Here is an 18,608-nt window from a genome sequence, read left to right as displayed (position 1 = left end):
CGTTGTGCAATAAAAAAAAATGCCTATTTATTTGTATCTTTACCCATTTATCACACAAATTCGGAATTTAATACATATTTAAAAATATAATGTCAAAACTACATACCGAATTTCATTTATCTAGCTTTTGAATAATCGTGCTCACATACTCAAGAATGGACAGACCAACATTCAATTCTTTGACACATTTAATCCAAAATTTGACATACTTCTTCAATTATAGCGATAAAACTACATGAAAGATTTTTGAGTTACAATACTTACGCAGACGAACAGACTGACATTTTTTTGTTGATGGCTTTCGTCTAAAATTTCATGGAAATCTACGCCAAAACTTTGGATACGAACACATTCCATCTAGGAGATCGCATTTGAATTAATGTGCAAGCAGACAGATATGATTCTAAAACAAGTGTTTTAGCACAGTGTGTAGCACATAATATTCTTTTTCACATCAGAAGGAACTCTTGTAAAAAATAAATTCACTTCAATCATGTGAGAACCAACAGGTGGTTAAATAAGCAGGAATGTGGTTCGTACTAAACCGAGATCAATAAGTTGATCCTATGGATTGATAAATGCCTCAATGATTTAGCGATAACCCAGAAAAGTTGGCGTCCCTCTTGTATTTTGTTCCAGCTAATATATTATATTTTGCATAGGATTTATAGCTTTTTTCTTCCTTATAAATCTACGCATATATAAATTGTATCCACAAACTCATTTCGGAAAGTCAGTAACTTATAAACAGGGCCAGCCATCTGGGATGTGCGGCGGATGCAATGCACTGGGGCCCGGCGTCTGAGGGTCCCCAACATGATGAAAAGAGGAAGAAATTTAATTGAAACAATTTAATTGAACATTTAATTGAAACATAACAACATAGAAAGAAAAGAGGAAGAAATTTAATTGAAACAATCGACTGATTCGGAAATATACGAAATTTACAGATATTTTACATTCTGGTGAAAGTGTACAATTTATTATAAACACAAAGTAAGTAGACTTACGGTCATTTACCTTGTCTTCTAGGTTGGATTGCATATAGTATTTTGATAATTCGTACTATAAACTGTTTAATACTGTTAGATTTAACCATGTCCATGCTAAGAAAATATCCCTCTGGGTGTCAAAAAAGAAAATCAGCAGAAAAGCTAAATTTGAAGAAGTTACTAGATCTGTTTTGTTGTGTGTGAAGTAATTTTGGCAATGACATTGCATCGGCTTCAGATATTACAGTTCAAGCTCCTATTGGAGAAGAAAGTTCCACACAAACTGTACAATCATAGAAACACCCCTAAATGCATTATATTAAGCATTAAAAAAAATTGCACAAAATTGTAATTTTTCTGAAAAAATTAATAGCAAAAACAAAACCGCGTAATAAATAAATACAATTTTTTTTTTATTTAACAAAATATTTAGGGCCCCAAATGATCTCTTGCACCTAGGCCCTTTATAGAGAAGACCGGCTCTGCACGTAAAAGGTTGTGAATACTACTGAGTGATTCCTCATGCTTCAAACATGCAAGAAAATAAAAACATATTACGCGGGAAAATAACCAGATTAACTTGTTTTTACGTTCGTATTCGAATTCAATGCAACAAATCCATTAAAAATTTTCTATTCTTATTTCCAAAGATTAAAAAAAAAATTGTTCTCCAGCTTTTATATGGCTTTTTATATATTTTATTATTTAGCAAATTCAGTGAAGGGCCCCGAAGCATTTTTAAATAATCTTAGAAGTTAAAGAAATTCTATAAAACTTCCCCAATTTTTAATAACATTGTATGCCTTAGTAATAAACCATTGCGTTCGTCTGTAATCTCCCAATCCAAATCCAAACCAGCGGAAATCATATTTTATGCCAAAACACACGCCCAGAACAGATGCCGCAACTGATGTATGAAATAAAGTTCTTGTTGGCGGGTTTTTTTTCATCATGAGAACGGAAACAAGCGGAACAGAAACGCTTCTCTAAAAATAACTTCCGATTCGGCGAAAAAAAGTGAACGGAAATCTCGTAGGTGATATAAAATCGCTACGTGATATCAACGGCAGTACTTTGAAAGTGTTTATCTTTGAATATTTTCTGTAATTTCGGTGGTAAAAAAGTTTGAACTTTTTAGTGTTGACTTCTTAAATCTAGTTCGTTTCAGAATTGCTTTCATTCTCCTTTTTCTTTTATGCTTCGTGTTCTTTTACAGAATTCTAGATAGAAAAATTTTTAGAGAATTATGCACAGTTCCCTTCACTTCAACTTATGAAATTGTTTAACATATTTTTAAAGCCTTTTTAAAATAGAATTCATGAATGCAGCACTTCCGGAAAATTAATCATTCATCCTATGAGGTTTCAAAATTATAGAGTAAATTAAACTTGGAAAAAAATTATATAAAAAATATTACACAAATACAATATTATATAAATTGGAAAAAAATTATATAAAAAATATTACACAAATACAATATTATATAAATTGGAAAAAAATTATATAAAAAAATATTACACAAATACAATATTATATAAATTGGAAAAAAAAATTCCCCATAAATACAAAAACAAACAAAAAACACATAAATATTATAACTGGCATTTCAACTTTAAAGACGTTTTAAAGTAGGAACAAAAATTTTGCGTGTATAATATTAGGATTGTTTTTTTTTAAACTAATACTAATAAGTAAAATTTCCAACTGGATTCAATTAAGTAACTGGAGAAAAAATTAAGTTAATCAAGGAAGCAATTCGGAAAAAGAAAACGATTTTTAGTTTGAATCAACCAAAATAAATTCGAGTTACAAACAATACTTTAATACTAAATAAAACTAACTAAATAAAATACTAATAAAAAAATAAAAAAATAAGAAATTCTAAATAAAATAAATAAGAAATTCAGCCAGTCAGAGTGAGAAAAAAAATCGAATTAAAACCGTTTGAATTATTTATCATAGCTGTTTCAACGAAAAAAAAAATCTACTGTTACATTCTGCATTTGTTGAGCATTAAACTAAAATTAGATTTTACTAAAAAATATGACGCATACTTTTATGCACTAATTAATTCAAAGTCATTAAAATAGTTTTGATTTCTGAATGCGAAACTATTATGTTTTATTCTAAATTGTTTCTTTTTTAAATATTTTTACGAAATATGTAGATATACATTGGCAAATGAGAGAGTATTCGCAAGGGAAAAAGTAGCACCAGAACACCAGTTAATGGAGTTGAATAATAAATGATTTGAGTCTCTACATAATTTAGATTTTATTCGTTTTAGATAATGTTTTAGAATTGGTTTCGTTTAATTCTAACTCGTTTAATTTTATTTTTTTAATTTATTTCATTTTCTATTTTTTAATTTTTATTTTTTATTAATTTATTTTTTAAATTAGTTTTTTATTAAATCGCAGCATAACACACACACAAAGATATATTTAACATTATCACAATGAGCGTGGATTCAAATCCATTAACTAACACAATGAAAGCATTGTTGTAAAAAAATACTTAATTTGCTTAATTATTTAAATTAGAGAAAAAAATGTGCGGAAATAAAATTTATATAATTAAAAATATTTTTACATATTCATGTAAAAGTGATTTTTATGCAATAACATGCTCCAAAATGATCAAGCAGAAACGTTTAACTTTTGAGTAATTTTAAACTAAAAATTTGAAAAAATCATTTCTTGGTTAGCACTTGCTACTCAAGAAAAATCTATATGCGAAAATTAAAAGCTTTAGGTCCAAAGATCTGTCTGTCTTGTAGAATGTTTTAAATTATTTTTAATTTAATATTTTTAATTTAAATGTACATTAATTTGAGTGTACGTTATCATTAAGTTGCTCTTACAAAACTCTGAAGTTTATTCTGTCACACCATTAATTCAATGAAAGTGTAAGATTTAGATAACTATTAATCATAGTATATTTGCCCAGGAAAAAAAGGGAGTTGAGGAAGTCTACTCAATATTTCTAAATCCAACTTCTATTTAGATTGGTCTGACGAATTAAATGTGTTTTCTACTACTTAAATGAATGTTCTTAACAAAATCTTTAAGCTTGTAAAATTCAGAAAATAATTAGAACATCCAAAAAAATGAGATTTCCGCTTACACTTGTTCCCTTGTCTTATAGAATTCCAAAATTTTTATTGCTGCCATTCAGAGAAAATACAAATTAATAATAAAATAAGGTAATCTAGCGCTTGTAAAAAATATCGTAATGATTTTGAAAGATATTATAAATCTAAATTGATAACTATAAATGATTTATTAATAAAAAAAGTATTAATTATATTTGGAACTTAAAAGACAAATTCTTGCAGAATTTAAAATCTTCAGTATAATTATTTATAAACTAACTACTATCCTCAATCTCTATAAAAATCTGTCTAAATTGGTGGTTTTTTGTACAATTATAAATGTTCTCCCTAGAAAACCCTCTATACCTTTTAATAATAGAGTTTTTATCAAGTCAAATTGAGAGAGTGCGATATGTTCTTATGATTGAATCATGTGATGGTTGTTAAAACTTTTCCCCCAAGAGAATTTTCATTAACATTTGTTTCTTAAAACACTGATAACTTTTTTTATTGAAATTAAAATAGAAACTTTGTCTGTATTATCTTCCCCTTGTTAGAGGAAAATATCAAAACCGAAAAATCAGATGATTTTTGATAATTCATTTTTTTTTGGTAGGAGAAAAGTGCTTGATTATTTATTAAAACATATTCTTTATATTTTTAGGTGTTTATCTTGTTCCTTTTTTCGAAAATCTTTCGTTTGGAATATTATATTGTGACTCTACATCTATTTTAAATAAATTAGATAAATTTACTTTACAGAAAGTAAAAATACACTTACGAAATATACACAGAGAAAATATTGTGGTCGTCAAAATAATTCGAATTTGAGATTTTGATGAATCGCCATGTTTTACTCCTTTCTGAGTCCGAAAAAAGCCTTTTTAGAATAATGTCTGTTTAAATTTCCTCTGTCTGTGAACATGATAATTCAAAAACGCTCTGAATGTGATTACACGCTTTACACCTAAGTTTTAGATTTCGATCAAATTTTGAGCGAAATCCATTCAAAGAGTCGAATAATTTAGAGAAATTTTGAATCGAATAATCGAATAATTTAGAGAAATTTTGAATCGAATAATCGAATAATTTAGAGAAATTTTGAATGTATCTTTACGACAGGTTTTCGATTCTCCTTCCAGTTTAAAGAAAAGACAAAATGAAAGGCTAACGTATTTTTTCAGTCTTGCGCAATCGACCAGTTTTTACTGCTTCTAAGAAGTAGTTACAGTTCATAAAAAGCCAGACGATATTTTTATACGACAATAAATAATCAGAATTGCAACTAACGTTCCAAACGATTCCTTCAGACAGTCTCAGCAACAGAGTTATTTGGAAAAAGTAAATTCAAGTCTGAACAACGACAAATAAAAATCACCTGCTCACTTTAGTAATGAGGTCATATCTATTCAAATTTCTGTCAGAACGATTTTATGCATTTTGTTAGAAATAACAGCTTTTGTAAAACAGCTAGGAAAAAAGTAGGGCATACATTTAACGTGTTTGTGTTCGTTTCTATCATAGTCAAAAACAGCATAAAACCGATGGAACGTGGTCTTTTGTTGACAAATATCACAATAAAAAATAGGCTTATTTTCTTAATCCTTTATATGTCAAATAGAATGCTTAACGAAACAAAATGTTTGGAATAAATGCATTTGCGTAAAAATGTTTATTTCTTTCTTCTGGATTATTTTTTGTATAATCACGGACAAAAATGACGAAAGCAGAGAAAAGTCATTTTAGGATGTTGATGATTTACATCAAAAGGAGGTTTACTTTGATAATTCATACTAATCTTACATGAATTATTGACTTATCCAGCGTTTACAAAGCGTATTATAAATTTCATATTTACAAAAAAAAAAAAAAAGGATTTTTTTTTAAGTATTAATTTTATTGTCATTAACCATCTCCCCAAAAAAGATGGAAAGATCTCCCAAAAAAGAAGGATATATTTTATCGGAAACATCTAAAATATTCGTACTAATTAATATACGAATATGTACATTAGAATACGAATAGAATGAATTATACGAATAAAATTGATATACGAATAGTCTAATTTCATTTTAAAATTATACTATTTTAGAATGAAAGAAGGAAACATCAATAGCATTCCCTGAAAATAGTAGAGAATTAAAAGAATATTAAAATCAGTACAATGGAGTTCTAATTATTTGAATTAATTGGAACTAGATTTTATCCGGATAGCTGAATTTAGAATTTAAATTCTAAAATTATACTCTTTTAGAATAAAACATCAGTAGCATTTCTTGAAAATAGTAGAGAATTAAAAGAATGTTGAAATCAATATAATGGATCTCCAATTATTTGAATTTATTGGAACCACATTTTATCTGGATAATTGAATGAAAACGAAAAGATTTTTATCAAAAAAAAAAAAAAAAAAAAAACGAGATTTGCCTTTAAAGTATTGGTTTAGTTAATTAAACATTTTATATACTTTCATACTTTATTAAAATGTATGTGGGAACTGCTGACAGATCTGATATCCTGTATGGCGCCATGTTGCGTCATTAATCATGTGATGCTTTTCCGCCATTATTGGCAGACGAGAGTTAGGCAGTGAGACTGCAAGACCTGCAGCTGACGCTCATGTATCTTTTTTTATGCTCTATGTTAGTAATGTTTTGTCCTTTAATCTTAATAAATATATTTCACATATTAATGCGGGTCTTTGCCTTTTTCCACATAAACATATTCGAATATATCTAATTCAATTAATTAATTAATTCTATCAGAGTAATTTCCCTAGTCTCAACTACTGAACTGATTTCGACAATTTTTTTTGCAAATATGTCTAATCAATCAGAATGTTCTATACTTGTTATGCAAGTGCAATTATTTTAAAGTAGTACTTTCTTTTAATGCGTTAATATGTAGTTTATCAAACGAATTACAAAAGAAATCAATATAATTTATATGGTGAGTAAACAGCTGGTTACTGAAGGCGGCTAGTAGAATATTCCTTTTACCAACATAACCATTTTTTTAATTATGATGATATATAGTTTGAATCTTCAGCCGTTAATTAAATCGTTATCAAATTTTGTTATTGCGTTTCTAGCCAGGCGACTGCATTGTATTTCATATGAAAACTCTCCACGGGGCACCGGGAAATGCCTCCAGGGTTAATTGGAGAAGAGTATTTAGCTCACGGTGGCTTGGTAAGTATTATTATAAAAAATCAATCAATTTTAAAGTAGAGTGAGTTTTATAGGTGGATTAATTGTAGGGTAACATTGCGAATATATCCCTTATATGATTGCGATAATGAAAGGGAGAACTCAAAATAAATATTAATTTTTCTTTGAAAATCATACTACAGAAGTCATTATATATTTGATAATGTTTCGTAGCATTGTAGAAATAAATGGATATTTTATGAACAATCATAATTCTCAATGATAGCTTATTAATGGATTTCTGTTATTTATTAAAGAATTAGTTGGATTGAGAACACTTAATAAAAGCTGATTTAAATTTATTATATGACATTAGTTCGATTCTCAAAGATTTTTTTACTCTCCTTACTTCTTGATTTTAGAGTTGAATGGAAAATATACTTCCCATTGTCCATGGGGTGTGTTTCTAGACAGTTAGATGTATCGTGGACAGTTGTTGTGAAATTCCGATTAGATAGCTACCTCAGGGACTGAAAGAGTGCCGCAGATATGTCGATTAAAAAGATATTAGCCTAGTTTCCAAATAAATAAATTTACATTTTTTTTTCATAGAATACTATTTCTATGGATTCTATCTTAATATTTTATAATTAACATTTTCCCTGGTATAACTGGTCAAAATCCAATCTATTCATTAAACTCACTTATTTATTATAGTGCACATAAACATCAGGCATCTTCTTAAATAATAGTGAAAAATAAACACATCATATAAATTTTTATGGATATTATCTTAATATTTTATAATTAACATTTTCCCTGGTATAACAGGTTAAAATCCTATCTATTCATTAAGCTCACTTATTTATTATTGTAGTCATAAACATCAGGCATCTTCTAAAATAATAGTGAAAAATAAATAAATCATATTCATTTTTACAAATTTCTATGGATATTATCTTAATATTTTATAATGAAAATTTTTCCTAGTATAAATGATCAGACCGCTATTGGTTCATAACGTTCATTTATTTATTACAGCATTTTTCAACTTCAAGCATCTCCTTAAATAATAATGAATGAAAATTGAATAAATAAAAATCGTAAGAAATTGTAGTCGTAAGAAATGAATAAATAAAACGTTCATTTTTTTACAAAGATTTTCATTTTAAAAATATTTATGGTTATTATCTTAATATTTTATTATTAACATTTTTCCAAATAGTTAATATCCTATTTGTTCCTTAAGATCACTTATTTATTACAATATTTATAAGCAGCAAATGAATATTATTTTAATATTTTATAATTAACATTTTTCCAGATAGTCAGTCTCCTACATGTTCATTAAATTCACTTATTTATTACAGTATTTATAAGCAGTAAATGGATATTATCTTAATATTTTATAATTAGCATTTTCCAAATGGTCAACCTCTTATCTATTCTTTAAACTCATTTATTTATTACAGTATTTATAAGCAGTAAATGGATATTATCTTAATATTTTATAATTAGCATTTTCCAAATGGTCAACCTCTTATCTATTCTTTAAACTCATTTATTTATTACAGTATTTATAAGCAACAAATATCTACTTAAGTAATAATAAATACAGAAGAAGTCGTAAATAATAAATAAATAAAACGCATTCGTTCTTTCAAAGTTGTTGAAATAAAGAATTGATCTAAAATAGATCATTAACATAATATTAAATTTAAAGCATTTTGAAATATGAAATTAAACCGACCAATTTATTAAAAGAGGAATTCGTAATATGTACCGACCTGGGCCACAAAAAACCTAAATTCGTCAGTGATCATGGAAATATTGTAATTTTCAATTCTTCGCTATATAATACATATTTGCAGCATTTTTATCCTTTAATATTATTGCAATGGGCTTTGTTCTATCCCAATTTGTAACAGGACCCAGAATATATTCTTCTTAATTATGAAAATCAGATTTCAATTAAACTATGAGACACGATCCCAGAAGAGATCGCACAGAACTGTATTGGGATTGCTGGAATTTCAAAAGCGCCTCTTTTCAAAATTTTCAATATTTGTAAATGCAAATTATAGAAGGAAAAAACTGGATTGCAAAAAATTTGGGATGTTTTAATAATATCGCTATATTGTTTTGGTTACGCGAGTGACTAATAATGGAACTTCTGTGTATCTTCGTAGATGTATTTTAAAGCACATTTTTCTTATTTTGCAGGTGATGATGCAGTGATAGCTCGCAGACCCTGGATAACTTCTCCTCCAACAAATGGCGGTTTGAAAATCGGAGACAGAGCTGTGTCGGATGAATTTCCTATTGTCTGGAAAAGCGAAGAATAACATAAATTAGAGGATGTGTTTATACTCAGATTTTGAAGAAAGAAAGAAAGTTTTTGACTCGCTTTTTGTCATTCATGGTTTTTTTTTTAAAAATGGCAGAAAATTTTTGAAGATTGCAATTGAAAAGAGCATTAAAAAAAAGACTATTCTTAGTATTTTATTATTTTTAGGTACTGTCATTTTAGAGCAGTTTATATTTTTCAAGTTTTACACAACTCTTCTTAAAGGATGAAAGATAAATTTTCAGAAAATATTATATATCAGAATAATGAAGTTCATTCTTATGATAATTAATAATTATAGCTATTACACATTACAATAGAAATGTCTGCAACTTTTATATAACAGAATATCTTGCTAATATGCATTACCGTTAATAAATAAAATTTATTTAAATTTAGAGTAAAAATTTTTTTATTCGACTGTTCATATATCTTTTATAGCATTAGCTATTTTTAATAGCATTATTTAAATCAAGAAAAGTTCCGTAACACTTTTTTATTATAAACTTTTACAAAATGCTAATGAAGCTTTAAATGAAAAGATTCTTAATTTCAGATGCATAGCCAAAGTTGATATTTATCTCAAAGTTCGTTTTTAGATTGATATTTTTACAAGCAAAAATAATTCTCTTAATTTACACCTTGCTTTTTGCAACAAATCTAATTTTTATGCAGAAAGGGCAGAAGTGCCATCTATGAGTAAGGTTTCGAATAATCAGTTGGTAAAACTCCGATGTGTCTAAGAATTATTTTTTTTCTCTCGAAAACGATAATATAAAGAATTTATTTACGCTATAGATATGTTGAAACAGATAATATTCATTTGATTTCAACAGATAAATAATTTTTGTCTTCCTTAAAACTATGGTGTATAGTCTTTATTCTCTAAATTTGATTTTATTAGTGTTTATCCGTTCTAGAAATGATTATTGCCAAGGCATTCAAATACGATTTAGAATCTGTGCAAAAGATAATGTTGTCGATTTATCAATGTTATTTTATTGTCTGGAATACACGCAGTTCTTTCAACAAATTTACATTTATTCCACGGTAATTAATTAAGTTAAAACACAACATTGACAAAATTAATCTTCTCATTTCTGAAAATTTACCATCAATTACAATGAATTAATAACGCTAATAGCAAATAATACTTTGACTTGATTTCACAGTATTTTAGATAATACGACGAAAGAGAAAAAATTCTTTTTTTAAAAAACTTTTTCTCTTTTTTTTTTAAATAACATCTGGATTTGAGAAATAAATCACGGTCTCAAATTTTGTTATATGCAGAATAAATTAATCTTTCAAATATTATAATTATATCTGTGATATTATTCTTGAATATTGATGGGTTAGAATTAGTTGAAAAGATTTGCATCACATCAGGATTTTGATTTGGTTAAATTATGTTCGATTATTACTCCATGGTAATTCCTTGAATTTTAGAAATTGGATTGCAACCCTCCCTAATAGATTAGAGCTTTAAAATATCCGAATTTAATTTTTTAATATACAAAAAAAAATTATTTATTATTATTTGCGTCCAGAACAGCAGCGAAATACATCGATTCTTAGAATGAAAAAAAAAAATGATATTCTTAATAAGGGCATAGCAAATTGAGCAAGTTTAAACCTTGTTAATCTAAAAGAACATATTGACAAAAAAAAAAAAAAAAAAGCAACATTCTGATTGCATTAGCAAAATAGAAAGTCATACCGTGTAATCGAAAGGAAAATTGGCTTGTCAAACCACTTTCTTTTAAAACATTCCAATCAAGATTCTTTTTCGTTCGACAAGTTTTCTAAATGTTCTTTTTTCTTTTACACCGTTGGAGACGAAGCGAGACAAGTATCCGTGACCTCATTTCCGTTTCTAATTGTAATCCGGAACGAATCGCTTCGTGAATAATCAACCTTCATTTCGATAATTGAATGTAAATATTTATACTCGAATATTTTCATCTTAATCACCATGTTAAAGATTTTCTAAATCATTTGCCCAATTGATCCTAAGATTAATTAACTCATGTGATAAATAGGGCAACTAAGAGTTTCATCAAAGAAATGAGTATTATGTTTCAAACGTTCGTTTATTTTAAGCGTTGCAAAACACCCAAAAAAAAATTTCATAATTCTTTGAACCGTAAAATATAAGAGGAGAAACAATATATATATATACAGTGGCTCCCAAAAGTGTTCGTACACCAACGAGAATCAATTAAAAACCTCATTATTTACCATTATATATTCTTATTTTTACATGAAAATTTTTTCATAGCATATTTTTACAGTTCTTAATAAAGCAGTGAAGGATAAATTTTAATTACGATGCAAATTATTTTTTTTTAAATGACAATAAATAAAATTGCACAAAAATAGGACACAAAAGTGATCATACACTTTAAAAAAACATCACTAAATATGAAATTTTCTAAATTTTTAGTATTTAGTAGGATATCCTTTATTCTTTATAACAGCTTTTAAACGTTTGGGCATAGATTTAACTAAACGGTCAGTTACTTCTGCACCGATCTTGTTCCATTCTTCGATCATTACTGCTTTCAGTTGAATTTTCGATTTAAAGTCGTGACTTCTTATTCGCACCTCTAATTCTTTCCAAATATGTTCTATGGGGTTTAAATCCGGTGATTGAGCTGGTGTTTTAAGGGTTTGAGGGCAATAGTAGAGGCAAAAAAGACGAACATTCATGGCCGTGTGCTTAGGATCGTTGTCTTGGTAATACACTAAGTTGTTTAAAATGCCCAATTTTTGTGCTGACACTTTTAAATTATTATTGAGAATATTTATATAAACTCTATGATCCATTATACCATCAATGAATACTAAATTGCCTACTCCAGCCGCTGAAATACACCCCCAAATCATGACATCTCCACCGCCATGTTTTACTGTTCCAACTAAATTCTTGGGATTAAGTTCTTCGTTTTTTTTTTTTTTTTTTTTTTTCCCTCTATACAATGATTCTCCCATCCGACCCAAAGATGTTAAACTTACTTTCATCTGCAAATAAGACAAGATTCCAATAGCTCTCTGGCTGATTTGGCAAATTTAAGCCTAGCAATTCTGTTCTTCTGACTTACAAAGAATTTTCTTCATGCAGAGCTGCCATGTATACCAGAATTCCGAAGAATTCTACGAATAGTTTCACAGGAAATAGAAGTTCCATTTGATTCATTATATTGTGAAGTAAACTTTATTGCACTCAGACGTGGATTTTTTAGAAATTTACTCACAATATTTCTTTGACTTCTAGCTGACAGAATTTGAGGGCGATCATTACGAGGTTTGTTTGCAATCCTTTTTCCCTCTCTGTAACGTTTTATTATGCTTTGCACCGTTGAATGAGGTAGATTAGTTATAGTTACAATGCCTCTAATTGATTTTTCCAGCTTTAAAATGAAATATAATTAATTTTCGTACGTCTAAACTCGTTTCTTTACGAATGCGCGTCATATCTAAGAATAAAGTAAATAGAATTATTAATTGTGATATTAAATACTGAAATCAAACGATTTTAGTGTATTTTTCAATTAGAAGAAAAAATAAGCTGCAAAAGATATTTTTATGATGAATTTAAATGAATAATGTTTGGATGTACGAAGACTTTTGTATTCTAATTTTGTGACATTTTTTATTTATTTATTTTTTTAGAACAATACTACTTGATTTTTTATAAAAATATTTGTTCAGTTTTATTAAGAACTATTTAAAGATGCTAATTAAAAAAAAACCAACTAATAAAATGCTTTATTAAGAAGTATAGAACACAATTTCTGCAAATTTCTTTAGTGCACGAACACTTTTGGGAGCCACTGTATATACAGAAAGAGAAAGAAAATTAAAAAAAAAAGTAATCATTAAAGCAATAGTAACAAAATATATTCTATTAATTCTGGAATGATGATTGATTTATTTAATGAAAGAAAATGTATTGTTTTTCTAACTTCCAGACTTTACAGAGAAGCCGGTAAAACCAGCTGCTCTTCCTTTCTTGTCTTTTTTTTTTTTTTTTTTTTCAACATAAAACATTTTTTCCAATTATTTCACATGTGTAAATTTGCGTTTTTGTTTAAATGCATTTTATCATCTAGTTCACTCGACCATTGTCAGTGAACTTTAGGATCAAATTTATAATTCAATAAATTCACATGTGAACTTATTGAAGTATTATCAAAAGTATTTATAACTCACAATATTGCAAGTGAGCGTTTCCCAACAAAAAAGGGAGCTTTGTTGGGAAAACAATGACACTAATATTTTTAAACTAATGATATTAATAAACTCATATACTAATATTTCTAATTACACGGTGGATTTCCGACAAGGCAAGCCTAAGATAGCTTGACTAAACTGGGTCTTAGCAGGTCGATTAAAAAATGTTTTTACTTACTTTATAAATAAATAATTCTGATAAAAATACAGACTACGAAATTTGAAATATTAGAATAATGTGAACACTACGTCACATATAAATGATTAGATTCCTATCTGTTTAATTAACTCATTTAATTATTACGATATTTGTAAACACATATCACTTGCTTAAATATAATCATCTAGAAATTTGGATGCAGCAAAGTCATGAATCCTAATTAACAAGTAAATAAAAGCATACAGTAGTTCCAAAAATATTCGCATATTTACGAGTTTTAATGACATACTATTTTATTCATTACTAAAAATTAATAGTTTAAAATGAGAATTTTTAATAAAATCTATAATTATTTCTGAACAAAACTTTATTAAATATTTTAAAAATATGTAAAAACTGTTTTTTTTTTTTTTTTTTTTTTTTTTTTTTGAAAAATCAATATGCAAAAGAACAATGTTATTTCACAATTGTGAACATTTCTTGTTGAGTTAACTTTATTGGACAACCTTTTCTTGCCTAGATTTTGATTCAATTTTGTTTAAACTGTTTTTTGGTAATATGCGGAATAGATTTGCCACAATTATGATAAAATATAATCACTTTTCGAATCTATTTGTTATCTCCTTACATCTACAAGTCATTTAAAAAAAAAAATAAGCAAGCAAAGATTAAAGTCAAACAATTTTTAAAATGTCGCAAAATTGAAAAAATAAAAAAAAGTAACAGACGATATTTTTGATTAGGAATTTATTCAAGAAAATTATGGTGCTCTTTATATCTGCCTTCTTGAAGTTCCCTTTTTATTACAAAAATTAGATGAAATAAAATGATTTTTTCTCCAGAGATATAAAAAAAATATATATATATGTAAAAGTACTGGACTATTCCATGCTGCAGCACTTTTCTTCAGATTTTAAAAGTGATTGAACATAATTATGAGCTCTCTCATAAATAGTATGTTCAATCACTTTTAAAATGCGAAAAAAGTGTACAATTAATAAAATATCAATAAATAATTAAACTAAATAAGAAAATAAAAACATTAATATATTGAATAATTATAAATGCGTTGAAATGTGAAATTAAGTTTACTAAAAGAAAGGACTCATAATGCGAACAACTCATATTCACAAAATTTCTAAGTTTGCTCCAGTTTTCTAAATAAAATTTAAATTTCATGTACTAGTATATTTAAAGATTTTTAAAACCTTTTTTTTTTTTCATGTCATTTTACGTTGTTTTATAAACATTAAATATAAATTTAATCTTTTATGATTTTGAATCTAATACTTATAAAAACTTCTTGAACTAGTCATTAATACTTAATTTAAGTTATCAAGATTTTATAATTTGAATTATCAAGACTAAAAAGGGCCGAAATTAAAAAGTTCTCAGTAAAGAGAAAAGAAAAAAAATCGGGTTTTTTTCCCTCCTTATTGAAAAATCAAACAGTTGAAATATTAAATTTCTCTAACATATTTTTCTTTCCACTTCTCAAGCAGAGAAATTATTTTAAATAGAATTAAAGATTATTTTTAATTAATTTTAAGTACTTCTGAATTTAGAGTGAAAGGGGGAAAAAAACATGATGAATAAAAGATAAAATTAATTCTAGATATCTACCGAACAAAATAATTCAAATTTCTTAAGAAAGCAAATGAAAAAAAAATCCACGAAATAACAGTTAATTTCATGTGAAAATTTCCAGAAAATGCATCAGAATTTTCAAATTATTCAGTGATGGGTTTAAACATTTTGTGATTCTATACAGTGCGTATTATAAGGCACCTCCTTAACTGATTTATTTAATTTCACATTTCAACACATTTTTAACTTAATTAACACTTTAATTATTTATTTCTGATTTTTTAATTTCAATAACATTATGGAACTTTTTATTTATTTATTTATTACGATTTATAACTTTATATATATTTGTGCACAATATTAAATAAGCAAGTACTCGGTGTTAGTAAATTATTGTAACAATTAAGTGAATTTAATAACATAGACAGGAATCTAGGCTTAAGAAAATGTTAATTTCATTCATAGAATATTCTTTTTTTTTACAAATTTATCTATTTGACAAATAAGCTAATTACATTTTTTACTTGACTAGCTTGTGGCACCTCCTTAGGTAAGTTGTCTTAGGCATCGCTTAGTAGAGGAACAAATTTAAAGCGTCAGATATTAACAGAATTATTAATAATAAAATCAACTAATAATAGTATCCTTAATATAAGCACAGCATGCATCATGTTCTTAACGATTTCTGAGATTGAAGCCAATTCAAAGTCAATAATAATGATAGTAAAAACGATTTGCGAAGCAGAAAGGGTTAGGAAAACCTAGAGATTTTAGAACTGATCTCAAATGAGAATGTCTCAATTAAAAAAAAATAATTAACCACGATGAAACTTTTCTCGCAACAATTAAAAGTTTTATTTTTCAAGTATAAGAATAAAGTATTCCGAGTATGTATATATATATATATATATATATATATATATATATATATATATATATATATATATATATATATATATATATATATATATATATATATATATATATATATATATATATATATATATATATATATACGAACCAGTTAACTTTTACAATCAGCTGGCTCACTGGGAATATTCCTTAATTTTCATTCAGTCGTTTAAATATAATTACTTGTCCATAATTCCATCGAATGATCGGACATAAAAAACAGTGCCATGTTATTTTAATTATCTTACGCATGTTCCATTCATCGTGTGCATGAACTAAAGGAGTCAAGTCCCGTGATATCATAGCACTATTAAAAGCGTAAATATGTCCCTATAAGCATAATATATTGTACGATATTCCCACGATGTTGTTCGATATTTTAAATGCCGGCCAATATCGGGGAGATACTGGCATTTTGTGTTGTAGGCATTTTGTGCTAATAGGGGCGGTATCATCTTTCTTCCTATTGTAACTTCATTGTCTTTTAAGCTATGCAGACATTAAATAGAATCCTTCTTCTTAAGCTTTGATAATTGAAGAAAATCACGCAATTAAATAATGGATGAAATAACGAAAATGCGTTGAAATTCAGGACAGCAATATAATCTATTGCTGAAAATTAAAAAAGAAGGAAAAAAATTTAAGTTCGCCTAAATTTACGAAAATTTTCAATTATAAAATTGTTATCATTATAAGGATAATTTTTTTTAAATTTCCCAAAGTGTAAAATCTATGTTTTGTGCCATAATATTTTCAGAAATTATCGCGGAAACGGCAAATCAATTTGTAATTGATTTGAATTTTTAAAAAACTGCTCCGAGATACACATTTTTATTCTTCAAGTATATGTGTGTCAAATTTTGTAGTTGTAGGTCAAAAGGACTGTCCGTAGTGCGCCTATTATTGATAGGAAAAATAAATCCATATTACGCTCTAGGCACGTCAAAATAATTATGGATATCATTTTTTAAAAATTCCTGTTAAGTAAATAAATAAAATAAAAAAAGACAAAACAGCACACCTCAACAATGCAATTATAAAAAAAAAGTATTCAATTTTAATTTATAAAGTTTCTTTAATTATTAAGAAAATGATCCATTATAAAAAAATAGTTAGGGTTGGCAGAAATAATAATAAATAGAACAATAATTTGTTGCTCTAGATCATCTAAGTTTCCAGAAATCCCTCTGGAATTTTGTCTCCTTGTTTGATATTAGAATTCATCCGTTTTTTAATATTTGCTGAAAAACAGGAACAAAATACTTTCATAAATAGAAATTTATTAGTTAATATCTATTTCTTCAGATTTAATTACAAGTTCCTGTTTTAATATCAGATTTATCTGAGTAAACTTTGGCAATTGAATTGAAGTATGTTTCGGATATTATTATAGTCTATTTTCTGTAGGCGGTTCAAGGTCACATTTTGTACCGCGTTACTGACACCAGACAACCAATAACGAGGTAGAAAATATGACCTTGCACCGCCTACAGAAAACACACAAACTATAAAGCAGGAATTACTAATTGTGAGGGGCAAGAGTCAATTTTCGGTGGTCGCAGCAAGATCTTAAATGTAGCCACAATTTGATATGGGTTTAATCTTTATCGAACCATACAATAAAAATACTTTTTGTGACATTACATTTAATAGTATATGCTCTTAATCCGAAACCCCTTTTGGCCCATAAAACTTCCTTATGCTGTGTGTCTGTGAAAAAAATTCCACGTGCTGATGATGAAGTGGATCACAATGTATTAGGTTTCTGAAAAGTGATTCACAATGTTGAACAATTTGAGAACCCACAATAAAATTACTCATTTTCTTAGATCAGTAATTTTTTTTCTCAAATTTTATTTTAAAAAAAATATATCATCTAGAAATTAATCATATGAATGATATGACAGAATGTTGAATAATCTTGAAAACTGAAAGCTCAGCTCTATAGTTTAAGAAATATTTATTATTTAAAAATACATCTAAAAATTTTCTTTTAGCAATCTTTCAGACAATTCTTACTTACTTCTTACTCGTAAATATTTTTAGGGTTAATTTAGAGAAGAGCTGAATAGCTAGCCTAAATTTTTTGGTTCATGGAATGTGTTTTCTTTCTTTCTATTCGCAGTTCATC

At 27.1% G+C, this 18,608-nt stretch overlaps 1 protein-coding gene across 1 annotated transcript in view; it reads left to right on the top strand.

Annotated features, from left to right (window-relative positions):
- The window catches only part of LOC129957610 (uncharacterized), a 48,334-nt gene extending 38,606 nt beyond the window's left edge, over positions 1–9,728 (top strand). Inside the window, exons 4-5 of the mRNA XM_056070027.1 lie at positions 7,178–7,277; positions 9,459–9,728. Of these exons, the coding sequence (XP_055926002.1) occupies positions 7,178–7,277; positions 9,459–9,580 (222 nt within the window). The 3' untranslated portion in view covers positions 9,581–9,728. The remainder of the gene's footprint in view (positions 1–7,177; positions 7,278–9,458) is intronic.
- Positions 9,729–18,608: the final 8,880 nt, after the last annotated feature.

The sequence above is a fragment of the Argiope bruennichi genome, chromosome 11, assembly GCF_947563725.1.
Source record: "Argiope bruennichi chromosome 11, qqArgBrue1.1, whole genome shotgun sequence".
NCBI lineage: Eukaryota > Metazoa > Arthropoda > Arachnida > Araneae > Araneidae > Argiope > Argiope bruennichi.
This window is presented reverse-complemented; position numbering and strand designations above follow the sequence as displayed.